General features: G+C 43.8%; 2 protein-coding genes across 7 annotated transcripts in view; both read left to right on the top strand.

Annotated features, from left to right (window-relative positions):
* top3b (DNA topoisomerase III beta) overlaps nt 1-1016 on the top strand; it is a 29174-nt gene extending 28158 nt beyond the window's left edge. Inside the window, exons 17-18 of the mRNA XM_071404300.1 lie at nt 47-234; nt 632-1016. Coding sequence (XP_071260401.1) covers nt 47-234; nt 632-910 — 467 coding nt within the window. The 3' untranslated portion in view covers nt 911-1016. The remainder of the gene's footprint in view (nt 1-46; nt 235-631) is intronic.
* Nucleotides 1017-2656: 1640 nt separating this feature from the next.
* Nucleotides 2657-25815, top strand: part of ppm1f (protein phosphatase, Mg2+/Mn2+ dependent, 1F) — a 35269-nt gene continuing 12110 nt past the window's right edge. The window contains exons 1-9 of one of the 6 annotated variants that reach the window (XR_011675253.1): nt 2669-2939; nt 7853-8038; nt 10186-10316; nt 10759-10964; nt 17752-17940; nt 18477-18620; nt 18838-18931; nt 19257-20139; nt 20226-21805. Coding sequence is in view for 5 of the 6 variants with exons in the window: in XM_071404304.1 (XP_071260405.1) it covers nt 7860-8038; nt 10186-10316; nt 10759-10964; nt 17752-17940; nt 18477-18620; nt 18838-18931; nt 19257-19636 (1323 nt within the window). In the remaining variant the exon portion in view is untranslated. Of the gene's footprint in view, nt 2940-7852; nt 8039-9776; nt 10083-10185; nt 10317-10758; nt 10965-17751; nt 17941-18476; nt 18621-18837; nt 18932-19256; nt 21806-25815 lie in introns of those variants that run through there. The other 5 variants (XM_071404304.1, XM_071404303.1, XM_071404306.1 and 2 more) reach the window with 5 other exon arrangements.

Consider the following 25815-nt stretch of genomic DNA (forward strand, 5'->3'; position numbering starts at 1 on the left):
TTTCTCCCCCCCTCCCTCCCTCCCTCGCCACCTCCCTCCCTCCCAGGTATGGGATGTAATGAGTGCACCCACCCGTCCTGCCAGCACAGTCTCAACTCCCTGGGTATTGGTCAGTGTGTGGAGTGTGAGGGTGGGGTGCTGGTTTTGGACCCTACCTCTGGCCCCAAGTGGAAGATGGCCTGCAACAGGTGCAACGTGATGGTGCACTTCTTTGAACACGCACACAGGGTGCAGGTAGGCAGGAAGAGGACTTTAGTTTTTTTCATTGATAATTCTCATAAACCTAATTTGCATTTTCACAGTGTTTATTGTATTTATATTCCATTATTTATTTATACTTTTATTTAACTAGGCAAGTCAGTTAAGAATAAATTCTTATTTACAATGACGGCCTAGGAATAGTGGGTTAGCTGCCTTGTTTAGTGGCAGGACGACAGATTTTTACCTTGTCAGCTCGGGGATTCGATCCAGCAACCTTTCTGTTACTGGCCCAACGCTCTAACCAATAGGCTACCTGCCGCCCCTTATAACAGTTATCTCTCTTTTCTCTCTCTCACTCTTTCTTCCCTCTGGCTGTGTTCACTCCCTTCCTCCCCCCCTCCCCTTCCCATCTCCACCTCTCGTCTCCTAGGTAGCCCAGGAGAGCTGTGAGGCATGTGAAGCGTCCCTGGTAGCGGTGGACTTCAACAAGACGCGCTCCCCGCTCCCTGACGGAGAGACGCAGCACAGCGGCTGTGTGTTCTGCGACCCAGTCTTCCAGGACCTGGTTGAACTCAAACACGCCACCATGAGACACCCCTCCATGACCCGCGGCGGGGGTGCACGGCGAGGGGGGCGGGGCAGGGGCAGAGGGCGCAGGGAAAAGAAACCTAAAGACAAGATGGCTGCCTTGGCAGCGTACTTTGTCTAGCAGTAGATCAGGGTCCTTATGTGAAGCTGGGTTAATATGTAATGTTATGGCATCTATAATAAATGATGCCATCATGTGGAAGTAAATGCCTTTTTTTTTGTGTAAACAGAGAGTGGTCGTTTTGTTTTCTGAGTCTTTGTTATTGTAGCTGTCTTAGCAGAGTGAACCTGGGGAGAGAAACACTGATCTATGTCATCTACATCTACATCAGTAGGCAGGTTTCCATTGACCCAGTTAATTAGACAAAAGCAATGTCGCCCAAAAAATCACTGTGACGTGCGTAATGGGACACGGCGGCGTGCGTAATGGGACAGGGCGGCGTGCGTAATGGGACACGGCAGCGTGCGTAATGGGACAGGGCGGCGTGCCTAATGGGACAGGGCGGCGTGCGTAATGGGACACGGCGGCGTGCGTAATGGGACACGGCGGCATGCGTAATGGGACACGGCGGCGTGCGTAATGGGACACGGCGGCATGCGTAATGGGACACGACGGCGTGCGTAATGGGACAGGGCAGCATGCGTAATGGGACACGGCGGCGTGCGTAATGGGACACGGCAGCGTGCGTAATGGGACAGGGCGGCGTGCGTAATGGGACAGGACATTTCAGTTACTGGCCCAACGCTCTTAGATCTGTATAGTAACCCAAGCTTATAGTTAATTGTTTATTTAATATAATCAATAATTAGCTTTCCAAAAATGTATTCAGAATCTATCCTCAAACCCAGATATTTCACTTTCAATCATTGTTCTATCACTTACATTAATTTTGAAATTGCCAGCTGTGGAATTTATTATTCTCCCTGTAACAAACAGCATGATATAGGACTTTTTGATTTAAATCCAAATTATACAGTATTTTATGTCAAACAATGAAAATTAAAACAATAAAAAAAAAAAATGCTAATTAAAACTTGGGGGCCAAATAAAACCTTGTGTAGGCCAAGTTCGGTCCGGGGGCCGCCAGTTGGGGAACCATGGTATACATACAGGCTGTCGCAAATGTATTCGTGCGCAGTATCCCTAAATGGATCATGGAAACACATCAACAACTTCATTTTATTCAACACTGGGTTTCAGCGAAAAAGTTTTTTTTGTGTGTGTGAGGTCATTACGTCCAGCTGTTTTTATCGACACGACAGTTCAATGGAAACGCAGCAGGATACATATTGTCCCATCTATTGTATATGCCGAACATTCTAAATGTCGACAAAAAAATCACAGGACAATTAATGGGAACGTAACTAATGTTAGTGTCCTGTGAGGGAGTGTCACATTTGCTGAAGTGCAAATCTTTCTGAATACCTCTGACTGAATAGGCTTTCGTTAGTCTCGTCTGGCCAGCCTTCTAAAACATCTGTTTCGTTCAGCTTGTGCTTCCAAGGCTCGTATTTTATATACGCTATAAACGGTTCAGTTTTGCCTATTTTGAGACTATCTAATATGTTCATATATCTGTGTTTGGCTGCGTAGACACTACGGGAATTTGATGTTCCTGAACACTGGACTCGACTTGCCGAGCGCATGACAGACCATGGGAGAATCTCAAATGTGTCGTCCTCGTGTCCTCTCTCTCCTGCTGAAAACCCATTGGATTAAGGAGGCCAGAGGTCCCGCCCCTCTCACCTTATCCTCCAATGGGTTTTGAGCAGGCGAAGAGCGAGGACGCATGGAGTATACACTTGAGATTCTCCCATGGTCTGTCGTGAGCTCGGCAAGTCGGTGTCTGGTGTTCAGGAACGTCAAATTCCCGTAGTGTCTACGCAGCCAAACACAGATCTATGAACATAGTCTCAAAATGTGCTTGCGCCCACTACGAGCAAGCCCATGATCTACAACTCAGTGATATGCGCAGATTCAGCGTAATAGCTGTCTTCGAACAAAGTGGTTCGTTTTCACGTCGCCACGCTTCTTCTGGACTTCCATGGCTTAAAACTATTTTTGTGTCAGACTTGAAAGGGCGTGTAGTTGTCTAGCTCAGTCCCGTAGCGAGCTAGTAAAGGGAGTGCCCTGAAGAAGATAGGCCAAGGTAAGAAATGTTATCGTGTCGTACTGTAGCTTGAAAGTAGTTTGTGCTTTTTTTTGCAAAGCAGGAAATAAAATCAAACATGTTGTTTATGGAGACTCAAGACTGCATCTCTGACGGTATAATATATAGCAAATAGGTTTTGCAACTAGGAATGTAGACATTGAATGGCCTAACAGCAACAGAAACATTGTGTCAAATACATGCAGGTCTCAACAGGGATTTTATTCGTCATGTTGTGTTAAATTATTGTATTATTAAACATTCATTCACATGTGCACAACATTTCCTCTATTTCTGATCATAAGATACACACACACACACACAGGTGACCACTAGCCCCTTGCTAAAGCTACACTACATAAAATCAAAGTTTATTTGTCACGTGCGCCGAATACAACAGGTGTAGGTAGACCTTACAGTGAAATGCTGAATACAACAGGTGTAGGTAGACCTTACAGTGAAATGCTGAATACAACAGGTGTAGTAGACCTTACAGTGAAATGCTTACTTACAGGCTCTAACCAACAGTGCAAAAAAATGGTATTAGGTGAACAATAGGTAAGTAAAGAAATAAAAACACCAGTAAAAAGACAGTGAAAAATAACAGTAGCGGGGATACATACAGACACCGGTTAGTCGGGCTGATTGAGGTAGTATGTATGTACATGTAGATATGGTTAAAGTGACTATACATATATGATGAACATGGAGTAGCAGTAGCGTAAAATAGGGGGTGGTGGGTGGGACACAATGCAGATGGCCCGGTTAGCCAATGTGCGGGGGCACTGGTTGGTCGGGCCAATTGAGGTAGTATGTACATGAATGTATAGTTAAAGCGACTGTGCATATATGATAAACAGAGAGTAGACTCATGACATGACCAAAAGTATGTGGACACCTGCTCGTAGAACATCTCATTCTAAAATCATGGGCATTAATATGGAGTTGGTCTCCCCTTTGCTGCTATAACAGCCTCCACTCTTCTGGGAAGGCTTTCTGCTAGATGTTGGAACATTGCTGCGGGGACTTGCTTTCATTCAGCCATGAACATTATTGTTGTCGCACACTGATGTCGGGAGATTAGGCCTGGCTTGCAGTCAGCGTTCCAATTCATCCCAAAAGGTGTTCGATGGGGTTGAGGTCAGGGCTCTGTGCCGGCCAGTCAAGTTCTTCCACACCGATCTTGACAAACCATTTCTGTAATGACCTTGCTTTGTGCACGGGGGCATTGTCATGTTGAAACAGGAAAGGGACCTTCCCCAAACTGTTGCCACAAAGTTGGAAGCACAGAATCATCTAGAATGTCATTGTATGCTGTAGCGTTAAGATCTCCCTTTACTGGAACTAAAGGTGCCCGAACCATGAAAAACAGCCACTAGACCATTATTACTCCTCCACCAAACTTTACAGTTGGCACTATGCTTTTGGGCACTATGCATTCCGCCAAAACCAGATTTGTTCTTCGGACTGCCAGATGGTGAAATGCGTTTCCACTGCTCCAGAGTCCAATGGAGGAAAGCTTTACAACACTCCAGCCGACGCTTGGCATTGGGCATGGTGAACTTAGGCTTGTGTGCGGCAGCTCGGCCATGGAAACCCATTTCATGAAGCTCCCGACGAACAGTTATTGTGCTGACGCTGCTTCCATCTGCAATTTGGAACTAGGTAGTGAGTGTTGCAACCGGGGAAAGACAATTTTTATGTGCTTCAGCACCCGGCGGTACCGTTCTGTGAGCTTGTGTGGCCTACCACTTTGCGGCTGAGCCTTTGTTGTTCCTAGACGTTTCCACTTCACAATAACAGCACTTACAGTTGGCCCGGGCCAGCTCTACCAGGGCAGAAATTTGACAAACTGACTTGTTGGAAAGGTGGCATCCTATGACGGTGCCACGATGAAAGTCACTGAGCTCTTCAGTAAGGTCATTCCACTGCCAATGTTTGTCTATGGAGATTGCATGGCGGTGTGCTCATTTGTATACACCTGTCAGCAACGGGTGTTGCTGAAAAAGCCAAATCCACAAATTTTGATTTCATATTAATGAGAAATCATTTTCAAAAAGCAAAAGGTTACAGTGCCTTCAGAAGTATTCACACCCCATTACTTTTTCCACACTGTTACAAAGTGGGATTCAAATGTAATTTTGCAATTTTACACAAACTTTTACACAAAATACTCTTGTCAAAGTGGAAGAAAAATTCTAACAAAGTCAACATAGTCCTTAAGTGAAATCCCTGAGCGGTTTCCTTCCTCTCCGGCAACTAAGTTAGGAAGGACGACTGTATCTTTGTAGTGACTGGGTTTATTGTTACACCATCCAAAGTGTCATTAATATCCACAATGTTCAAAGGGATATTCAATGTGTTATATATGTTTTATTTTTTTATTTTTTTTACCCAATAGGCATTGGAAAACTCCCTTTTTTTGTGTTTGAATCCCACATGGCCATAGTTCCATGTTGCAGTGCTTGTTTTTTACGGAAATCAGACGAAGACAGAGGCGCGTACCTTTGCTACTTAGCTATCTGCTTCTCCAAACATCTGTGTAAACTAAAGACGGACGTCACAAACGTGTTGTCACTGAAAATTACTGTCTGCTGCAACTGTGTTCAAACAGGTTAAAACAGTGTACAGTAAGTGTATATTTTGCGTTTGTGAAATACTTGTGATGTGATATGAAAGTAGAGGAATTTGTTTCTAGAATTGTACCGCAATTGAGAATCGATTCACGTTTAGATGGAGCATATGGCTGTTTTGGCTGCCGGAGCCAATTCACCCTTTAAATAGAATATATAAGGTCCTTGAACTGTAAGGAGTAACAGACTTATTGGGCTATAGCAGGGATAATGGTGTGTCCTTCACATTGACAGGAATAATATTGAGGTATTATTGTTCTGTCCCTCATAGAAGTTGGACCTGTGAGTCTCACTGACAGACCGAGAGACAGACAGACAGACAGACAGACAGACAGACAGGCAGAAAGACAGGCAGACAGACAGACGAAAAGACAGACAGACAGAAGGACAGACAAACACACAGACAGACAGGGTGGATGCCGGACCTCTGGTTGTCGTGTGGACCACTCACTGCACCTGTTTGACCTTTAACTGACCTCTGACACTTAACCTGAAGGGAAAATAAATGATTATTAAGTGTGTATGGGAAATCATTATAAAAAATAATAAAAAAACGTTCCAAGGCAACCCTCAAACGCGTGACCCTAAGGTCCAGAGATGAAGACATTACTGCTGCTCCAAGAAAGCGACCTCCCTTGGGAGAGCGGTAATCGGTTTGTTACAATAATAAAACATAATGGAAAAAATGATTTTCCAATCATTCTGAGCAGAACCCCTATTTTTGTTTCGTTCCGATAAGAAAATAAAGTTCTGAACCGGTTCGACCACCTAAAAAGTACCGGTTCATATGGTTCCTTTTCGTAATTTCTTAAAACTGTGAAATCAACATTGTTTTACATTTGGCTCTTTAATTTACTCCCTAATTAGCACCGATGGAGCAGCTTGTTGTAGAACGGGTAGGATAGTTGTTTACCAGTGTTGGGGAGAAGTGAACTACATATTGTTCAACTAGTACTTGAATTACATTTGTCAGTAGCTTGGCGGTAGTTGAGATAAATTCAAGTCTTGCTAGTGTTTCCAGTAGTTATTTACTTCATTTTGCCATGTAGAGGTGTAACTTAGCTAACTACACACTACTGTTTTACCATGTAGCGGTGTAGCTAACTACTGGAACTACACACTACTGTTTTACCATGTAGCGGTGTAGCTAACTACTGGAACTACACACTACTTTTTTACCATGTAGCGGTGTAGCTAACTACTGGAACTACATACTACTGTTTTACCATGTAGCGGTGTAGCTAACTACTGGAACTACACACTACTGTTTTACCATGTAGCGGTGTAGCTAACTACTGGAACTACACACTACTGTTTTACCATGTAGCGGTGTAGCTAACTACTGGAACTTCACACTACTGTTTTACCATGTAGCGGTGTAGCTAACTACTGGAACTTCACACTACTGTTTTACCATGTAGCGGTGTAGCTAACTACTGGAACTACACACTACTGTTTTTCCATGTAGCGGTGTAGCTAACTACTGTTTTATCGTGTAGCTAACTACTGGAACTACACACTACTGTTTTTCCATGTAGCGGTGTAGCTAACTACTGTTTTATCGTGTAGCTAACTACTGGAACTACACACTACTGTTTTTCCATGTAGCGGTGTAGCTAACTACTGTTTTACCATGTAGCGGTGTAGCTAACTACTGTTTTTCCATGTAGCGGTGTAGCTAACTACTGTTTTTCCATGTAGCGGTGTAGCTAACTACTGTTTTATCGTGTAGCTAACTACTGGAACTACACACTACTTGTTTGCTAAAAGGAAAGGAAAATATGGGTGAAGTAGGCAATCATTTTCTTTTTCACTATCAGACCTGCCTAATTCTTAATTTAAAATGTGTTTATTTGTTTAAAAGGCTAAATTACACACTCTATTAACATCTGACTCCAGAGGGATCTGTTCTTGCAATTTGTAGTCTGACATTTCAGATTTAGATATGGTAATGTCTCACAAAGTAGTTTGGATGTAGTGAGCTACTTTTTCAAAGTACCTTGAGATAAAAGAAAAGATTCACCCATTTTGAATGTTATATTGTTTATTGTGCATCTTTGAGAGATGGTCTATCAATTCCCGGGGTCATTTCATGCTTTCATGTGTATCTGAGCTATTCGCCGTTTCAAGAAGGCAGAAATGCTGCCGTTTCAAGAACAGTAGAGATCACTTTCGTTCCCGATTCTGTTTCAAATCCTCAAAAAATGTCATTATTTTTTTTCCGGTTCCGTTCCCTGAACCGGTTCCAACCCCTGAATGGTATGCTGTGTGTGTTCCAAGTTCAGGTATGGGTGGTGTCATGGAGGAGGAGGTGGTGCGGGGGTTCCTGAGGAGGTTCCTAGAGGAGTTCCCTGCTCCGCTGGGTTCTGAAGACCCCCTGCCTCTCAACCCCCTCAGCAGGAAGGTCAGCCTGGACGAACTAAGAGGAGAGAGCCTGGATCTGGGCTTACGCCTACTCAACACCAGGTGTGTGTGTGTGTGTGTGTGTGTGTGGACAAGCTGACGGGAGACAACATGGACCTGGGCCTATGCTTGCTCAACACTGTGTGGTGTGTGTGTGTGTGTGTATCTGTCTAGGTATAGGACTACCTCGTCCAATAAGAATCACTTGTTTTCATTTTCCGTAGAAAAATGTTTTGTTCCGGTTTGCTTTAATGAACATGACCCCGGTGGTGTTGATGCTGCAGCTTGCAGACCGCATTGTTTACATTCCTGTTGTGCAGCAGCAAGCTGATCCTCATATATCTGTGTCCTGTCCTGTTCATTATACCCTGCATGAGTAGAGGGCTGAGTTACAAGGCTGCCTATCACAGAGAGAGAGTGAAAGAGGGACGGAGAGAGAGAGGGGGGGATGGAGAAAGAGAAGAGGGAGAACAAGGAGAGGGAGAAAGGAAATGAGAGAAAATGCAGTTAAATAGTTACGAAGAGTAGTCAGATAGATAGATAGATAGATAGATAGATAGATACGAAGAGTAGTCAGTTACGAAGTGTAGTCAGATAGTTAGTTACGAAGAGTAGTCAGATAGATAGTTACGAAGAGAAAGCAACACAGCCACAGGGAGAGCTGTCAACTGCCCCTGAACACACTTCAGAGATAATTACCCAGCTGGGTAACGCTTTACTTGACACCCAGCGTCATAACACGTTGTGACACGGTCATAACCATGTCATATGTCATAACAGCTGACATAACTTGTCATAATATGGTCATAACACTGTCATGACACGTATTTACACCTGTTGTGAAATATATTGTGTTATTTTATGGCTGGTTATGACACCTACAGAAGAGTGTCAAACCCCACAAAATCTACCACACAAGGCAAAACATTCCATTACACCATAGCCTACCTGTCAACAGTATGTTTATGTTACATAACATTTTATGAAATCATTGTAATTGCGCAAACATTGATGTCAGACGTGCACCTACCCCAACGCTCTGTTTTCTGATGACTGGGATGAATGTAGGAGCAGATTTCAGGAGCAGGACAAGACACCCTCTTTGTGACTGAGGACTGATATAAGGACATGTACGTGATTGGCCTATCTGTCTCATATGATTATGATGTCATAATGCTTCTTGACAGTGTCATAAAGTGTATTTTCTACAAGTTATTTAAAATATGATGGGGAAAAAAACATGACTAAAGAAAGAATTACAGCAACAACAGAGGACTTAAGAAATAAACTTTCAAACAAAAGGAAACTTCTTGGCAGGGGAAAAAACACATTTTAATACATTTGGGTTTTGACACTATGTAGGTGTCATAACCAGCCATAACATAACGCAATATATGTCAGAACAGGTGTAAATATGTGTGTGATGAGTGTTATGACCATATTATGACAGGTTATGACACGTTGTCAGCTGTTATGACATATTTTGACATGGTTATGACCCGTGTCATAACGTCTTCTAATGCTGGGTGTCAAGTAAATTGTTACCAAAAGCAGTAGTATTGAAAACAACAAATGTCAGAGATTTAAACAACAACGTGCCAGGCCAGGCCAGAGGGGCTCTAGACGACAACGTGCCAAACCAGGCCAGGCCACAAGAGTTAGGTCTCTGATAGTGTGTCCTCTTTTCCTTCTGTCTTCTGACTCTGAGGCACTTCCTGTTTGTATGACCTAATTTCCTGTCTGTAGAATCACTATTGTTCTACCCACTTCCTGTTTTCCCCCTGAGCATGTCTCAGTCCCCTGTTCCGCCCTGGCAGGACTCTAATCTCGAACAGAGAAATTACAGATGTGTGTGTGCTGTTTAGCTTTGTTTAATTTTGGCGTGTGTGTTTACCATAGAGAGAGAGAGAGAGGACTCCTCTTTGTATCTGTACTATTATAGCGTCCGTGACAGCATAGGCAGCGCCATTGAGGCAATCTCCATTTTGAAGTAGTCCGTTTTTTTTCTTCTTCATTCCTCCTGATGACCTGGTTGGACATAGACTCCCAACAGGGTCACCAGGGAGGATCAACCAAAAGAAGTTGGAAGGACCACTACATTAAAATGGTAGAAGCCCTCAATGTCGCTGCCCATGCCTTTTTTGGCCACTAAAGACCTCTAACATTCTCTATGGTGTTCACTCATAAGGACTCTCTCTCCTCTCATGCAGAGACGCTCCTTCAACACTGAATGCAGCCATGTGCCATGCAGCCTTGGCTGAGCTGCTGAAGGCTGACCTTTCACCTTTCCACCTCCCCCAGGAAGCCGAACAGCAGCGAGGAGAGGAACAGGAAGTCGTTTGTGAGTTCGGACTAATGATGTCATCTATGATTCAGACCACCTGTGTCCAGCAGAGCGTCCACTTCTCTGTGTGTGTGTGTGTGTGTGTGTGTGTGTGTGTGTGCGCAGTGGTGGGAAAATGTAGCCAATTGTCATACTTGAGTAAAAGTAAAGATACCTTTTAATAGAAAATGACTCCAGGTAAAAGTGAAAGTCACCCAGTAAAATACTAAATTGCAGTCTATTAGCCCGGCTGGCCGGTTGTGTGTGTGTGTGTGTGTGTATCCATTGACCATCCTTTAACCCCTGGGGTTTCATCTCCCAATACCAATTAACCCCTAGACACGTGTGTAAGTCTGAAGGCTTTGATATGTGTTCTACAATATGGAGAACATTCTCATCTGGATGATCAGAGACCTAACTGAAATTACATTTCCTTTGGCCCCTCCCCTCTCGTCCTAAGTGCTCCAATCAGAGCCCGTCCAGCGGCTGTTTCTCAATAAGCTTCGGGAGGTGGGTGTGGCTTGGCATCAGAATCTCCCCTCCCCTCTCCCAGTAGGACCCTCCCGTTTTCTCATGTGCTCCGCCCACGCCATCAGGAACACTCGAAGGAAGATGGAGGATCGCCATGTGACCCTCCCTGACTTCAACACACTCACTGGCCTCAAGGTAATAACTCTGTTATAAACAGTTTTTCTCAGCTGGACCCAATTCGCTTCATACCCCTTCCCCTTTGCCCTAACCAGTGCTTAACAGGAACAGTCACCTTGCTGTTTTGGACTGTTTCGTTCTGGAACCAATTTGACCGGATCCGGTACCTTTCGTGGCATGAAAAATGGTCACTTTTTTTTTGCAATGTAGAAATTAAAAAATAAGAGTGATCAAAGTTCATTTGAGTTTCCTCTTCGTTAATTCTCCTGCCCCCCCACCCACCCCCCCACAAATAAAAGTAATGTGAAAAAGTTGATTTTCAGTCTGGGCCTAATATTGTAAGAGTTGATTTTCAGTCGGGGCATAATATTGTAAGAGTTGATTTTGAGCCTGGGCCTAATATTGTAAGAGTTGATTTAGGGTTTGTGAAACAACAACATTGCAACCTGTTTGAGACCCGACGCGTCGGGCTGTTTGAGACCCGACGCGTCGGGCTGTTTGAGAAGCGTACCAGTATGGTGTGATCATATAGCGAACCTATAATGTTTAAATATATATTTTTTTAATTGCGTGAATTCAAGCAAAGCCAATATGCAGTGATAATGTATTGGGCCTATAGCTTTCTGCACAAACCTCATTGCTACAGTACTGTTTTGAATTGGTTAATGTTGCGTAGGATTACATTTAACGACGTCCTCGATGCACTTATTGATAAAGCCAGTGACTGATGTGATGTACTCCTCAATGCCATCGGAAGAATCCCGGAACATGTTCCAGTCTGTGATAGCAAAACAGTACTGTAGTTTAGCATCTACTTCATCTGACCACTTTTTTTATAGACCGAGTCACTGGTGCTTCCTGATTTAATTTTTGCTTGTAAGCAGGAATCAGGAGGATAGAGTTTTGCAAAATGGAAGGCGAGGGAGAGCTTTGTTAGTTATAGATCATTTGTAGTCAGCAATAGGGGAATGATTGCTTCCATCAAGAGCACAAAAACGTGTATATTTCTAGATATATTTGAAAAGCGAATCAGGTAAAGAGCTTTTATTTGTTTCTTAAAGTGGCAGTGTTGTATTTTGAGACAGGCTTGAATAAGCTAAGTAGCCAATAGGTAGAGGGCAGGATAATTTGTCTGATTCTCTGAAATAATACGAGAATAATAATGCATTTTTTATTTTGTAAAAGTGGTTTTCTTGCATCAAACAACACAACAACATGTTCAGTCACCACCTTGTCTGGAGGACAAGTAGATTAACAGGTTCATGTCAAGCCCTGCAAGATTTTTTTCAAAAGTCTCACGGAATGTCCGCCTACATTGAACACCACACATTGGCTGCTATTATAGGCTATTGTATACAGCTATTTCAATGTTAAAATGTTATGGGAGGCATTTTCTCCATAGGTTTTGATGGTAGGCTTACATTATGATCAAGTAGCCACAGTAGCCTACTTGGCCTCTGTTATAACTATAACTTAAAGCGGATACAGCCTCAGTGTTCACAGTAAACGTGCGCTGGAAGTTGCACAGAATTAAAGTTTTTAAACGAATTCAAACGATAAGTTTGGTCTCAGCAGACCTGAAATTTGCTCAGTGACAGAAACATTTTAGGGAACATTGGTTGCACCCCCCCCCCCCCCACCCCCCACCCATTTTCCCTCAGAACAGCCCCAATTTGTCGGTGCATGGACTCTACAAGGTGTCTAAAGCGTTTCGCAGGGATGCTGGCCCATGTTGACTCCAATGATTGCAACAGTTGTCAAGTTTTCTGGATGTCCTTGATACACACAGGAAACTGTTGAGTGTGAAAAACCCAGCAGCGTTGCAGTTCTTGACATAAACTGGTGCGCCTGGCACCTACTACCATACTCCGTTCAAAGGCACTTACATCCTTTGTCTTGCCCGTTCACCCTATGAATGGCACACATAGACAATCGATGTCTCAATTGTCTCAAGACTTAAAAATCCTTCTTTAACCTGTCTCCTTGCTGTCGTCAACACTGATTGAAGAGAATTTAATAAATTACATCATTAAGGGACCATAGCTTTCACCTGGATTAGTATACACTGAGTGTACAAAACATTAAGTATCAAAAGTAAAAGTATGAATCATTTCAAATCCCTTATTAGGCAAACCAGACAGCATGATTTTCTACATATTTTTGTGTATGCATTGGTGGAAAAAGTACCCAATTGTCATACTTGAGTAAAAGTAAAGATACCTTAATAGAAAATGACTCAAGTAAAAGTGAGAGTCACCCAGTAAAATACTACTTGAGTAAAAGTCTAAAACTATTTGATTTTACATATACTTAAGTATCAAAAGTAAATCTAATTGCTAAAAATATAGTTAAGTTTCAATAGTAAAAAGTATAAATAATTTCAAAAATCTTATATTAAACAAAGCAGACGGCACCATTGTCTTGTTTTTTATTTATTTACGGATATCCAGGGGAACACTCCAACACTCAGACATCATTTACAAACGAAGCATTTGTGTTTAGTGAGTCCGCCAGATCAGAGGCAGTAGGGATGACCAGGGATGTTCTCTGGATAAGTGTGTGAATTGGACCATTTTCCTGTCCTGCTAATGTAACCGGTGTGAAATGGCTAGCTAGTTAGCGGGGTGCGCGCTAATAGCGTTTCAATCAGTGACGTCACTCACTCTGACACCTTGAAGTAGTTGTTCCCCTTGCTATGCGGCTTTTGGGGAGCGATTGGTGACGGTGCTTCGTGGGAGGCATTTGTTGATGTGTGCCCTGGTTCGAGCCCAGGTAGGGGCGAGGAGAGGGACGGAAGCTAAACTGTTACACTAACTAGTACTTGAAAGTATTTTTACTTAAGTAATTTATACCACTAGCAATTTAATTCCACTAAATTATGCAAATTAACCTGTGAATGCTCTCAATGGGATTTGATAGGAGTGAAGTCAAATTCAAACTGGCTTCATTTGGCACTTTTTTATGCGCCAGGACCAGTCACAGTTGCGCTCGCTCAGTTTAGCTCAATGCTGTTTGGCTAATTTGTTTTGTCAAGGGAGGCCAGATGCTCGCTGGCTTCCGTTGCCTTCAATGCTACAGGTGGCAACAATGTCATACTCGTTTGGCTTACCCATAGAGAGACAGAGGGGCGCTGTTTCGCTCGCTCGGATGCTTTCTCCTGTGAGATCCAGTGCATTCAGAAAGTATTCAGACCCCTTGACTTTTTCCACATTTTGTTACGTTACAGCCCCTCATCAATCTACACACAATAACCCATAATGACGAAGCAAAAACAGGTTTTTAGAAATTTTAGCAAATTTAGGAAAATAAAAAACTATCACATTTACATAAGTATTCAGACCCTTTACTCAGTACTATGTTTGAAGCACCTTTGGCAGCGATTACAGCATTGAGTCTTCTTGGGTATGACGCTCCAAGCTTGGCACACCTGTATTTGGGGAGTTTCTCCCATTCTTCTCTGCAGATCCTCTCATGTTCTGTCAGGTTAGATGGGGAGCGTCGCTGCACAACTATTACCAGGCCTCTCCAGAGATGATAGATCAGGTCCAAGTCCAGGCTCTGGCTGGGCCACTCAAGTACATTCAGAGACTTGTCCCAAAGCCACTCCTGCGTTGTCCTGGCTGTATGCTTAGGGTCGTTGTCCTGTTCGAAGGTGAACTTTCACCACAGTCTAAAGTCCTGAGCGCTCTGGAGCAGGTTTTCATCAAGAATCTCTCTGTACTTCGCTCCGTTCATCTTTCCCTCAATCCTGACTAGTCTCCCAGTCCCTGCCGCTGAAAAACATCCCCACAGCATGATGATGCTGCCACCACTATGCTTCACCGTAGGGATGGTGCCGGGCTTCCTCCAGACGTGACGCTTGGCATTCAGGCCAAAGAGTTCCATCTTGGTTTAATCAGACCAGAGGATCTTGTTTCTCATGGTCTGAGAGTCCTTTAGGTGCCTTTTGGCAAACTCCAAGCAGGCTGTCATGTGCCTTTTTACTGAGTGGCTTCCATCTGGCCACTCTACCATCATGGCCTGATTGGTGGAATGCTGCAGAGATGGTTGTCTTCTGGAAGTCTCTCCCATCTCAACAGAGGAACTCTGGAGCTCTTTCAGATTAACCATCGGGTTCTTGATCACCTCCCAGACCAAGGCCCTTCTCCCCCGATTGCTCAGTTTGGCCGGGCGGCCAGCTCTAGGAAGAGTGTTGGTGGTTCCAAACTTTTTCCATTTATGAATGATCGAGGCCGGGGCCTCCCGAGTGGCGCAGCAGTCTAAGGCACTGCATCGTAGTGCTAGAGGCGTCACTACAGACTCGCATTTTAATCCCAGGCTGTGTAGCACATTGGTGAGGCTGGCTTCCTGGTTAAGCGAGCAGTGTGTCACGACGCAGTGCGGCTTGGCAGGGACGTGTTTCGGAAGACACATGGCTCTCGACCTTCGCCTCTCCCGAGTCCGTGCGGGAGTTGCAGCGATGGGACAAGACTGTAACTACCAATTGGATACCACAAAATTGGGGAGAAAACGGGGTAAAAAAAAATACATTATAATAATAATAATAATAACAAAAATGAATGATGGAGGTCACTGGGTTCTTGGGGACCTTTTAATGCTGCAGACATTTTTTGGAACATTTCCCCAGATCTGTGCCTCGACACAATCCTGTCTCTGAGCTCTACAAACAATTCCTTCAACCTCATGGCTTGGTTTTTGCTCTGAAATGCACTGTCAACTGTGGGACCTTTATATAGACAAGTGTGTGCCTTTTCCAAATCATGTATAATCAATTGAATTTACCACAGGTGGACTCCAATCAAGTTGTAGAAACATCTCAAGGATGATCAATGGAAACAGGATGCACCTGAGCTCAATTTCTCAATTTGTGAAGCCTGGCATCCCTCGGCATCCATGAATACACACCACTGTCATGTACACAACTTTTTATTTGTGAAATAGCGTTTACCCTCTTATTGAGTTGCCAGCATTGATCTACATCCCTGGAGATGGTAGTTTACCCACTACATCCCTGGAGTTGGTAGTTTACCCACTACATCCGTGGAGTTGGTAGTTTACCCTCTACATCCCTGGAGATGGTAGTTCACCCTCTACATCCCTGGAGATGATAGTTTACCCTCTACATCCCTGGAGATGGTAGTTTACCCTCTACATCCCTGGAGATGGTAGTTTACCCTCTACATCCCTGGAGATGATAGTTTACCCTCTACATCCCTGGAGTTGGTAGTTTACCCTCTATATCCCTGGAGTTGACAGTTTACCCTCTACATCCCTGGAGTTTGGTAGTTTACCCTCTATATCCCTGGAGTTGACAGTTTACCCTCTACATCCCTGGAGTTTGGTAGTTTACCCTCTACATCCCTGGAGATGATAGTTTACCCTCTACATCCCTGGAGTTGATAGTTTACCCTCTACATCCCTGGAGTTGATAGTTTACCCTCTACATCCCTGGAGTTGATAGTTTACCCTCTACATCCCTGGAGTTGATAGTTTACCCTCTACATCCCTGGAGTTGATAGTTTACCCTCTACATCCCTGGAGTTGACAGTTTACCCTCTACATCCCTGGAGTTGGTAGTTTACCCTCTACATCCCTGGAGTTGGTAGTTTACCCTCTACATCCCTGGAGTTGATAGTTTACCCTCTACATCCCTGGAGATGATAGTTTACCCTCTACATCCCTGGAGTTGATAGTTTACCCTCTACATCCCTGGAGTTGATAGTTTACCCTCTACATCCCTGGAGTTGATAGTTTACCCTCTACATCCCTGGAGTTGATAGTTTACCCTCTACATCCCTGGAGTTGATAGTTTACCCTCTATATCCCTGGAGTTGACAGTTTACCCTCTACATCCCTGGAGTTGGTAGTTTACCCTCTACATCCCTGGAGTTGGTAGTTTACCCTCTACATCCCTGGAGTTGGTAGTTTACCCTCTACATCCCTGGAGTTGGTAGTTTACCCTCTACATCCCTGGAGTTGGTAGTTTACCCTCTACATCCCTGGAGTTGGTAGTTTACCCTCTACATCCCTGGAGTTGGTAGTTTACCCTCTACATCCCTGGAGATGATAGTTTACCCTCCACATCCCTGGAGTTGATAGTTTACCCTCCACATCCCTGGAGTTGATAGTTTACCCTCTACATCCCTGGAGTTGATAGTTTACCCTCTACATCCCTGGAGATGGTAGTTTACCCTCTACATCCCTGGAGATGGTAGTTTACCCTCTACATCCCTGGAGATGGTAGTTTACCCTCTACATCCCTGGAGATGATAGTTTACCCTCTACATCCCTGGAGTTGATAGTTTACCCTCTACATCCCTGGAGATGATAGTTTACCCTCTACATCCCTGGAGTTGGTAGTTTACCCTCTACATCCCTGGAGTTGGTAGTTTACCCTCTACATCCCTGGAGATGATAGTTTACCCTCTACATCCCTGGAGCTGGTAGTTTACCCTCTACATCCCTGGAGATGATAGTTTACCCTCTACGTCCCTGGAGATGATAGTTTACCCTCTACGTCCCTGGAGATGATAGTTTACCCTCTACATCCCTGGAGATGGTAGTTTACCCTCTACATCCCTGGAGATGGTAGTTTACCCTCTACATCCCTGGAGTTGGTAGTTTACCCTCTACATCCCTGGAGATGGTAGTTTACCCTCTACGAGAAGAGGCAGGGTTCCATTTGGGACCGACTAATGGCTATTCGTTTCACAGTTTCATTTATTGGGGCAATTTGGTTGCACTTCTTTCTTACTGCAAGTTGATTGGCTGAACCTCTGACTGCTTCCTGTACCTCTTCCTGTAGGACGGTGTGGAGCGTGGTTACTACGCTGTGTTTGACGGGCATGGCGGTGTGGACGCTGCTATCTATGCTGCCACCCACCTGCACGTCACTCTCAGCCAGCAGGAGGGGCTGCAGAGCGACCCGGCCACTGCCTTCAAGACAGCCTTCACCCGCACTGATGACATGTTGAGAGGGAAAGCCAAGAGAGAGGTAGGCAATAGACATGGTGGAGATTGTGACTTTTATCTGGTAAGCCAAGAGAGAGGTAGGCAATAGACATGGTGGAGATTGTGACTTTTATCTGGTAAGCCAAGAGAGAGGTAGGCAATAGACATGGTGGAGATTGGGGCTTTTATATGCTCAGACATTGATCCTAATAAACCCGACTGTAACCGAACAATCGTTAGAAATGATTCTCATAGATCTGAGAGGATAAGATAGCTGTAGCAATATACCTCTATACTATTACAGTATTACTTACACACATCCTTTTAGATCTGGAGGAAATGTGAAGGTTAGGCTGGGTGGGACAGGCCAGTCCTTTCATCCTCTATGATGTGAATGTGTTGGATGCTGGGAAAATTGTCTATCTTTTATGGCGGGGGTGTGTCTGTCTGTGTGACGGGGGTGTGTCTGTCTGTGTGACAGGGGTGTGTCTGTGTGTGTGACGGGGGTGTGTCTTTCTGTGTGACGGGGGTGTGTCTGTCTGTCTGACGGGGGTGTGTCTGTCTGTGTTGTGTCTGCAGCGTCTTCGCAGCGGCAGTACAGGCGTGGCGGTGCTGCTGCAAGGGGAGTGGCTTCATGTGGCGTGGCTGGGAGACTCCCAGAGCATGCTGGTCAGACGGGGACAAGACATCACTCTGATGGACCCACACAAGCCTGACAGAGAGGTCACACACACTTTATTTATTATTTAACCTTTATTTAACTAGGCAAGTCAGTTAAAGAACAAATTCTTATTTAAAATGCCGGCCTACAACCCGGCCAAACCCTCCCCCCCGGCCAAACCCTCCCCTATCCCGGACGACGCTGGGCCAGTTGTGCACCGCCCTATGGGACAAACACACACACAGTGCTAAACATCTTTCCACTGCTGTCTTCCTATAGGATGAGAAGCAGCGTGTAGAAGCCCTGGGTGGATGCATCGTCTTCATGGGCTGTTGGCGTGTCAATGGAACCTACGCTGTCTCTAGGGCCATAGGTGAGTGGAATCCAACCTTGTGGTGGTTGAAACAACAACTCTGCTCTTCTTCTTCAGCATGCCTCCACTGTTACCTTGGTAACCTCTGTCCTGAAATGGCTTCCTTTCACCTCTGTCCTGAAATGGCATCTTTGCAATCCTCCATGTCTTTATTTTGATGCCTGTAACTGTATGTTCATATTTATACTGAACTGATGAGCACCGACTGATATGCAAGCCAGGACGGTGCACATCCAGTAATACTCAACACAATCTAATAACCAGCCTCCTTTACTTTACCCGTGAACCGCTGCCTCTACATACTGACACAACACCTTCTTCCCAGGGGACTTTGACCAGAAGCCCTATGTCTCTGGCGACGCTGACTGTTCCTCCACACGGCTACATGGAGACGAGGACTACATTCTCCTGGCCTGCGACGGTTTCTTTGACGTCGTCCAGCCCGCAGAGGTCCCGGTTCTGGTCCTCGGGGCGCTACGGGAGCAGGGGGAATCCCAGGGGGCCGTGGAGGGGGCTGGGTGTGAAGAGGTCTCAGAGGGTGTTCTGGGGGAGCGCGTGGCCCAGGAGCTAGTAGCTCACGCCAAGGCAGCGGGTTCTAGTGATAACATCACTGTCATGGTGGTGTTTCTACGTCCCCCTGCACAGCTACTGCTCTGCGACCAGAGCAACACTGCTGTTGCTACTGAGGGGCCAGCCCAGGAGTAGGGTGAAGTTGTCCCTAGGCACTGATCTGGGGTAAGTTTTGTAATAATGGTTAAGGTTAGAATTGGGGGAGGGGGATCACCACTAATCCTAGATCTGTACCTAGGGGAAACTTCACCCCAGAGCTCCAGCCCAGGCCTCCAACTCCCAGAACACACGGGGGCAGTGAGACAGGAAGTCTGCTGCTGCTACCCACAGTGCACGTGGGCAGGGAGGCAGGAATTGGACTGGATTTAAAAGGCAGTATTTATTATGTAATGACGTGACGGTGCCAAACTACTCGGTCACTGCGTGTTGTGGTCAGCCTTTTGAATCACCGCTGGTGCTGAAACAGATATTCAACTGGACTGGAGAAGCTCTGTTCATAACGAAACAAGTCTTAGCACAGACTAATAGTTCTGCCAATGGTCAGAATCCAGTGTGCTTCAATAAGGTCCCTCTGGATTCGTCAGTAGATGTAAGGCAGAGCTGCCCAACCCTCTTCCTGGAGATCTACTGTCCTAGAGGTTTTTAGTCCAACCCTCTTCCTGGAGATCTACTGTCCTAGAGGTTTTCAGTCCAACCCTCTTCCTGGGGATCTACTGTCCTGGAGGTTATCAGTCCAACCCTCTTCCTGGAGATCTACTGTCCTGTAGGTTTTCAGTCCAACCCTCTTCCTGGAGATCTACTGTCCTGTAGGTTTTCAGTCCAACCCTAATTTAGCGGTTCTGATTCAGCTAGTTAACATCTTGTTGAGCAGCTAATTAATAGAATCAGGTGTGTTAAATTAGGGTTGGACTGAAAACCCACAGGGACTGTAGATCTCCAGGAAGAGGGTTGGACAGCCCTCCTATAAGGGATGTAGAACTCTGTTGGTGTCTCTAACGTACTCCCTCCATTTCTCTTAGGATCACCAATTCTTTGGTATCTCTGTTACAAGCTAAGGGACGGGATGCTGTCATCCATGCCTCAGGTTTTTATTTCAGAAGAGGTGATAGAATCATTACGTTTCCTAACATCTTGGGTTAGAAGGGCTGAGAGGATTCATCCTCTTGGACTGTTCTAAAACAAGAGGTAAACCAGATGGGTCATTTATGTCAATACCTCAAACCACTTTTACCCCTGTTGATATGATGTGTGATATGTGCCATTTTGTGTGTGTGTGTATGTGCACGTGAACTGTACTCAAAGATGTGTGTGTGCGTGTGTACTGTACTGTTCACACGTGTAATGTGTGTTTCTGTCATTTTATTTTCTGCCTTAAACATGATGTCAAAACACTGTGTCCAACAAGAACACAAGCAGTGTTAAGAAAAAATAACTTTCCCACTATATCAGTATTACGGACCAATCAGCCTTCTGTCCCTGGCTATTAAATATATCCTGTCCTCACTTCTTTAAGGCAGTATCAGTGTTAAAAATGTCTGGATTGTGATTTGGTGTGAGGGTGAAATCCAAGATGGCAGGACTTCAGTTTTTTTTGATTCAGTGAGAGTCTACCATGAGGGTTCGAGAAAGAGAGTTGGTTAAACCTCTTAAGAACTTACGTGCCAAATGCAAATAGTCTTTGTAGCTCTTTTTTGTTTCTTGTTCTGTGGAACAGCACGAGATGTGTGGATTAGCAGTGTGTAGTCATTCATTATCAGTGTTCCTGTGTGGTTTGTTTTGGAGGAGTGTCTCTCTGTAGATGTGGGTGGGTGTCCGGTCGTAACAGTTCTCTACTTATAGGGCCTTCACTAGGCACCTCTACTCACTTACAGGGCTAACAATAACTGATGGTCAACTGATTATTTTAATCAGGACAAAGAGAGTAGATGAGGGGGAAATCATGTCACTTTCTACCTTTTTGATGCCAAACTAACTCCTCACTCACAAACAGATTTAGAAATGAATTTAAAAACCTACTGCAATTTTTTTTATTGGAGTAGGGCTATGTGTATCTAACCAAACTTTAGCTGTTTAACTTGTACACATACACACATAGTTCTGTAATTTTCTGGACTTAGTTAGGCAGTGTTTCCACTTCCTGTTTAAAACCACAGCTTTATAATCTTTAACGTCCTCATACTCATAACTATAACCACTTGATGTCATTTAAAGCTTTTAAAAACAATTTTGAGTGTTTTTACCACTTTAGGCCTACTGCCATCCTCCTTGTTGAACCCTGTATTAAAACAACGTTTCCTAAATCAACTTCGATGTCTGGTTGGTTCTTTGCTTTGGGTAAATGGACCCAGTTGAACTGTAGCAGATTCTTGTGTGTTACTAATAAACGTGAGCAAGTCCACTACTCTCCTATACTTAAATCATTTGTTGTTTGACAGGGATCATGTGAAATATTTTTTGTGTAGTTGATTCGTTTGCACCAGATTGGAGACATCGGTGAGAAGGTAGAAGTCGGAGGTAGACCTATGAGAAGTGGAACTACTGTCCTTTTGAGTCTGTACCGTTTTCCCTCTGCCACACAGCTCCTGGAGTTAGGCCAGGGGTGCCGCTAGCGGCACTCCTCCCACATTCCATTGAAAAGGCAGAGCGGCAAATTCAAAAACAAAAATTGAAATATTTAACTTTCACACATTAACAAGTCCAATACAGCATTTGAAAGATAAACATCTTGTCAATCCATCCAACATGTCCGATTTAAAAAAAATGTTTTACAGAGAAAACACCACATATTTATGTTAGGTCACCACCAAATAAAAAAAGACAGACAGACATTTTCCACAGCACAAGTAGGCTGCAGGTAGCATGCACAAGCCAACCTAACTAACCTAGAACCAACCTAAATAACCTAGAAAAAACTACCTCAGATGACAGTCCTATAACATGTTACACAATAAATCTATGTTTTGTTCAAAAGAATTGCATATTTTAGCTATAAATCAGTTTTACATTACTGCTACCATCATAGCTACAGTCAGAAATCGCACGGGAGTAGCCAGAGTAAATACAGACACCAACTACCTAATTACACATCATAAAACATTTCAGACAAATATATGGAGGATAGCTAATGAAAGACAAATATCTTGTGAGTATAGCCAATATTTTCGATTTTTGAAGTGTTTTACAGCGAAAACACAATATATCGTCATATTAGCTTACTACAATAGCAAACATAGCAACAGCATTGACTCAAGGCAAACGGTAGCATAGCACAGTTCGACAGATATATGAAAAAGCATCCCAAATTGGGTCCTTATCTTTGTTGATCGTCCATCAGAATGTTCTCCAAGGGGTCCTTTGTTCAGAAACGTCTTTATTTCATCCAGAACGAACAATTTCCCTCTTGAATTAGCAAGCACACTTGCCGTGCGATGCTAACCTCTCATTCTTGAACCAATTCTTGCGTCGCATCACGTCTAAAGTCCAGAATAAATTTCAATAATATAATTAAACTATATTGAAAAAACATACTTTAGGATGATATTGTGACATGTATCAAAGAAAATCGAAGCCAGAGATCATATTCACCTTTAAAAAGGTTCTTCCATGAGCCGAGTACAGGTCCTACTTCGCGCCCAGGGAAAGAAAAGAAAGTGCGCACGTCTCAGTCCAAGAGGTTGTGTTCAGTCCCTGATCAAGATAATCAAGTGATTCCTTCTCTCACTTCCGCATGACACCCAGGCGAAGGCGTATGACGTGTTTCTACAGTCATAAGTGACATGCCCTTTTATAGACAAGCTCTTGAAAAGAGAGTTCGCTTTTGGAAATCTCACTTCCGGTTATGAAATGGTCTGTAAAAGGAGTTCTGTTTGACTTAGAGAAATAATTCAAACGTTTTCAGAAACTAGAGACTGTTTTCTATCCAATAGTAATAATAATATGCATATTGTACCAGCAAGAATTGAGTACGAGGCCGTTTAAAAATCATACGATTTTCACCAAAAGTGAAAATAGCACCCCCTGGTCCCCAACAGGTTAAAAGACACACGTGCACCACTGCTTTCCTGGAAATCAAAACCGTTTCCCCGCCAAATGAAAGACAATCCCGTTTAAACCAACCAGGTGTGAAGGGGTGAAAGGGAAAGTCCAGAACAAACTCAATTCCTTCAAAAAAAGGAGGGGACTTTATTGCCCTTTGATTTTCAGTTGAATTTGTTCAACAAGACACACAATCGCTTCCCTGGAAATGGGACCCTTTTCACCTCATCAGCTTTAACTCACTCAGCTATTCTCCAGTAGACTACTAACAACGCACTTCTCTTATTGATTAGGTTAATCAATTAAGTTGATACATATACAATATTGATCTAAAGGTCATTGTACTTTTATCCAGGATGCAGACTTATGACAAAAACACAATAGATTAGACTTGCTTATGGTTAGTATTTGTGATTAGCATGTGGTGCAGCTTCCGTGGAGCTGTAACCTGAATACTGATTTGACAAGTATCCTTAGATTTTTTTTTTTAACAATACAAAACATACACATTACAAACGACAGCGTACAGATGCACAGAAACATTCACGTCACCCCTGCCCATACCCCCATCTCCAGCGCCCGCATCACTCCTAGCCACATGGCCTCAAACGGCACTGTTTGGTTTCTCTCTGTCGCCCACGCACTTTCAACATTTAGATAAAGCATTTGACCTTTTCATTGTGTTTAAAAATGGAGGATTGGTTGATTTGATTTTCTTCTTTTTTTAGGTAGATGTTTTTTCAAGATGATTGACCCGAAAAGTATTGTCCAACCCACGTGTATCGGCCCGTGACACATTTCTATCCGGCCCGCGCTATGATTTGGGTTGTCAATTCATTTTGGCATGCTTCCATACAGCCGGTGGTTGGCGGGGCTGAGGCTGTTCCGCTGCGCTACAAGTCAGCGAGCACTGCCAACGTGCTGCACACCAAACGGTAGTGCATTGCCACACACACTAGCCAGCCACTGCGCTGTACTATATCATCACTAATGGCACTGACCGAATCTTCTACCGGACCGAAAGTTTTAACTTGTTGTAAGCTAAATGTCCGTGCCAAGTTACGATTCCAACGGATCGTTGATGTAGCCTACAGAAAACGTAATCTTGCTTGTCAAAAAGTTATAAGATAAAGGGTTCACACGCAGGTATGTATACTTTACTACTAAAGGACAATGGGACATACAAGCGAGTATAAATTAGTAAACAGTTGAGTCAACTACTTTATGAAATTACAGCCTGATGCGCTTGCGTCGGTGAATTCAACATCAATTGAGCTGCTTTCGTGTGTTTTGTTTACCTGGCGCAGTAGAGGGGAAAGTGTACAGACACATACCACAGTCCTAGCTAGACTATTAACATGTTGCAGTCTGGCTTCGGTTTTTAAAGCTTGACAATGAATAACCAAAATACAAAACCTGCATCAAAACACAATGCAAAGGAGAAACGGGCTACAGCAACATTTTGAGCAGTAGCCTAGGCTGGCAACTCAACTACAATGCATTTTCAGTGCACAATACAACAATGCTGCGTTCAACCGCACCAGTGACCCACACAGTGCAAAAAAATATAACCATATTTTAAGTTTAAATGTTACAATAACCTAGCAACGTTTTGTTATTTGGAGTCATTAAATACTTTTTGATTAGGGTCGCAGCATATTATGGACATCTGAACGCATAGCGGCAAAGGCTGGACAAATATTATTGATATCTTATTTTAATATGTAAAAAATTCTATATACAGCAGTAAGTGCATATTATAAAGGGACATATTTTCTTCTAATAGAACAATGGCCAATTTGGATCGCAGTTGTATCCACGTAAAACATAATAACATAATGGGCTGTCTGGCCTGCGAATTCGTTTTTTCCCCCTCAATATGGCCCTTGCGCTAATTGAGTTTTACACCCCTGATCCAACCCGTCGAGTATCTCACTGCACCCTCATATGTCATGTCTTGAAATATGCATTGAAGACGGATTAAAAGTACATTTACATTGTAATACATTGCCAACTTTTAAACTCTGCAGATAACTTTTGGACTTTATAGCATTCCAAGAAGGCATAGCTTATTGAGTTATTGTTAGTTTTACATGTTTATTTATACATTTTTAACCTTTTATTTAACTAGGCAAGTCAGTTAAGAACAAATTCTTATTTACAATGACGGCCTAGACCGGGCGACGATGTTGTAGATATTCCACTAGACACTCTAATGTACTTGTCCTCTTGCTCAGTTGTGCACCGGGGCCTCCCACTCCTCATTCTATTCTGGTTAG

This window comes from Salvelinus alpinus, chromosome 5 (assembly GCF_045679555.1).
Source record: "Salvelinus alpinus chromosome 5, SLU_Salpinus.1, whole genome shotgun sequence".
NCBI lineage: Eukaryota > Metazoa > Chordata > Actinopteri > Salmoniformes > Salmonidae > Salvelinus > Salvelinus alpinus.